At 40.5% G+C, this 1,856-nt stretch overlaps 1 protein-coding gene across 1 annotated transcript in view; it reads left to right on the top strand.

Annotated features, from left to right (window-relative positions):
- The window catches only part of LOC118428552 (FK506-binding protein 4-like), a 10,343-nt gene extending 8,638 nt beyond the window's left edge, over positions 1–1,705 (top strand). The window contains exons 15-16 of the mRNA XM_035838646.1: positions 763–833; positions 1,627–1,705. Of these exons, the coding sequence (XP_035694539.1) occupies positions 763–833; positions 1,627–1,705 (150 nt within the window). The remainder of the gene's footprint in view (positions 1–762; positions 834–1,626) is intronic.
- Positions 1,706–1,856: the final 151 nt, after the last annotated feature.

Genomic DNA, 1,856 nt, shown 5'->3' with positions numbered 1-1,856 from the left:
TGTCGACGGGCCTATCATTTGAAATTTAGAAGAGGATTAACCATTGATATCAGTCTGCTTTTTTTTGGTGTATTGCTTACATGTATGTTACACAGGGGCAAATTCGAGTCTGTGAGGTCTACACGACATTTTTGCAGTAATATACCCATTGTTCTCTTGATCATTGTCAATTTTTAGATATTAGCTAATGTTCACAGGTCTTCTAGTGTGATGAGTAGAAAAAATATGCTCAAGTGTCTGTGACAATTTTCAAATTCAATAAACTTCTGGTAATCAGCAAATACTAGTATGCCCAAAGCTCATTGGCCATGTGATGGGCTTAATGAAGAAGCTCATGGAAGCTAATTTGTAGTGGTAGTAATCAAATTGCTAAATTTTCTTCCAACACAAAAGAAACATGGATCAAATTTTCAATGACCGTTGCCGCCTTCTTCAGGATCGATAATCACCAGAGAAATTTTCTTTGTCACATGACCTCATAAATTGATTTTATCTCAGTCAATACTGCAGCCCTTTACATGTACGCATACCAATCAATAATTAACAGTGATGTCAACAACATTAGTCATTACAAGACTTCCAGTCCTCTGAGAAGTACCGTGCTAGGAACGAATTTTCTGATCCTGATCCATTGTCAGCTACCTTATACCAGGGAAGTAACAGGAACACTGCAACAAAAAACAACAGTTTTATGAATGAAATTCAATATGCTTCTCCCCGAGTATCAGATGACCATGAGAAGTCAATGCCTTCCATTAACAGGGCTCACATGGGATCCACTTATTGATCTCAGCCATCTGTAACCTCACCAGCCTGCTTTCATTCACCACATGGTATATTGGTAGTAGAAATGTAGATGTTAAAGTGTAGATGTTAAAGTGACACCACTAATTTTCTCAAACCAGCCCAGGGGCACTCTAGAGGGAATCACCAACGCAAACTACGGCACATTCTAGCCCAAACTGACACAAGTATTCTTTAATTTTTCCCCCAAACTATACAAAAGTGGAACTTCCTGCCTGGCATGGTAGTGACAACCCCCAACAGTTGGGTCCTTCCGTGCCAGGCTAGAGGCCTACCTGCCTTAGTCAGGGACCTTAACTCCCCCTCCTTTGCCCCTGATGGGGTTATCTGGGGGTAGTAGAAATGTAGATGTAGATGTTGATATATGTTCAGCCATTGATAGACTGTGAGAGTCACGAGGTAGACTTTAGAGCTCAAATAATGGACAAGTAAGAAATAGATTTTGACAGCTCGCTGTCCTCATTTGCCCCACCTTCCTCACAAGGTCAACAAGCTTCTTTATCTGTTTACAAATTAGCTTGGTACGTTCTGAAGTGATTAGTCATCTAAGAATGTGAAAAACACATTACATGAAACAGAACAGAACAAAATCAATACTACTGCTAGTACACCTAAATTGAAAAAAAGTTGAACATGTCATTAACTCCTAAGGATCTTATGCAAATGATTAAGACTGTTTTACTAGTAGCTGGAAGTCATGGTTGATTTTTTTGGGTTAGATGACAACCCAGAGTTTATTTAAATATCTACAACATTCCAGAAATGGTAGACAAAACCTCTTAAAAGTGGTTAACTCACCACACCCCCTGTTGATCCTTGCAGGTATGGCAGTCAGAGAGTGGGCCCCATCCCAGCCAACAGCAAACTCATCTTTGAAGTGGAGCTGAAGTCTGTCAGTTAATAGTAGAACAGGAATGGCTGTGTAGCCATACTTCCCTCTGTAGAGCTTTATCTGCAGCCTGTACAACATACAAATGTACCGTGCAAAGGCACTGCAAAAGCAGGCAGAGGTGGCCACTTTTGTAGCCTGAGTACCATCCTCCTTAGTGACC

This window comes from Branchiostoma floridae, chromosome 13 (genome assembly GCF_000003815.2).
Source record: "Branchiostoma floridae strain S238N-H82 chromosome 13, Bfl_VNyyK, whole genome shotgun sequence".
NCBI lineage: Eukaryota > Metazoa > Chordata > Leptocardii > Amphioxiformes > Branchiostomatidae > Branchiostoma > Branchiostoma floridae.
Note: the sequence above shows the minus strand (reverse complement) of the source record. Positions and strands in the feature narration are given on the sequence as shown.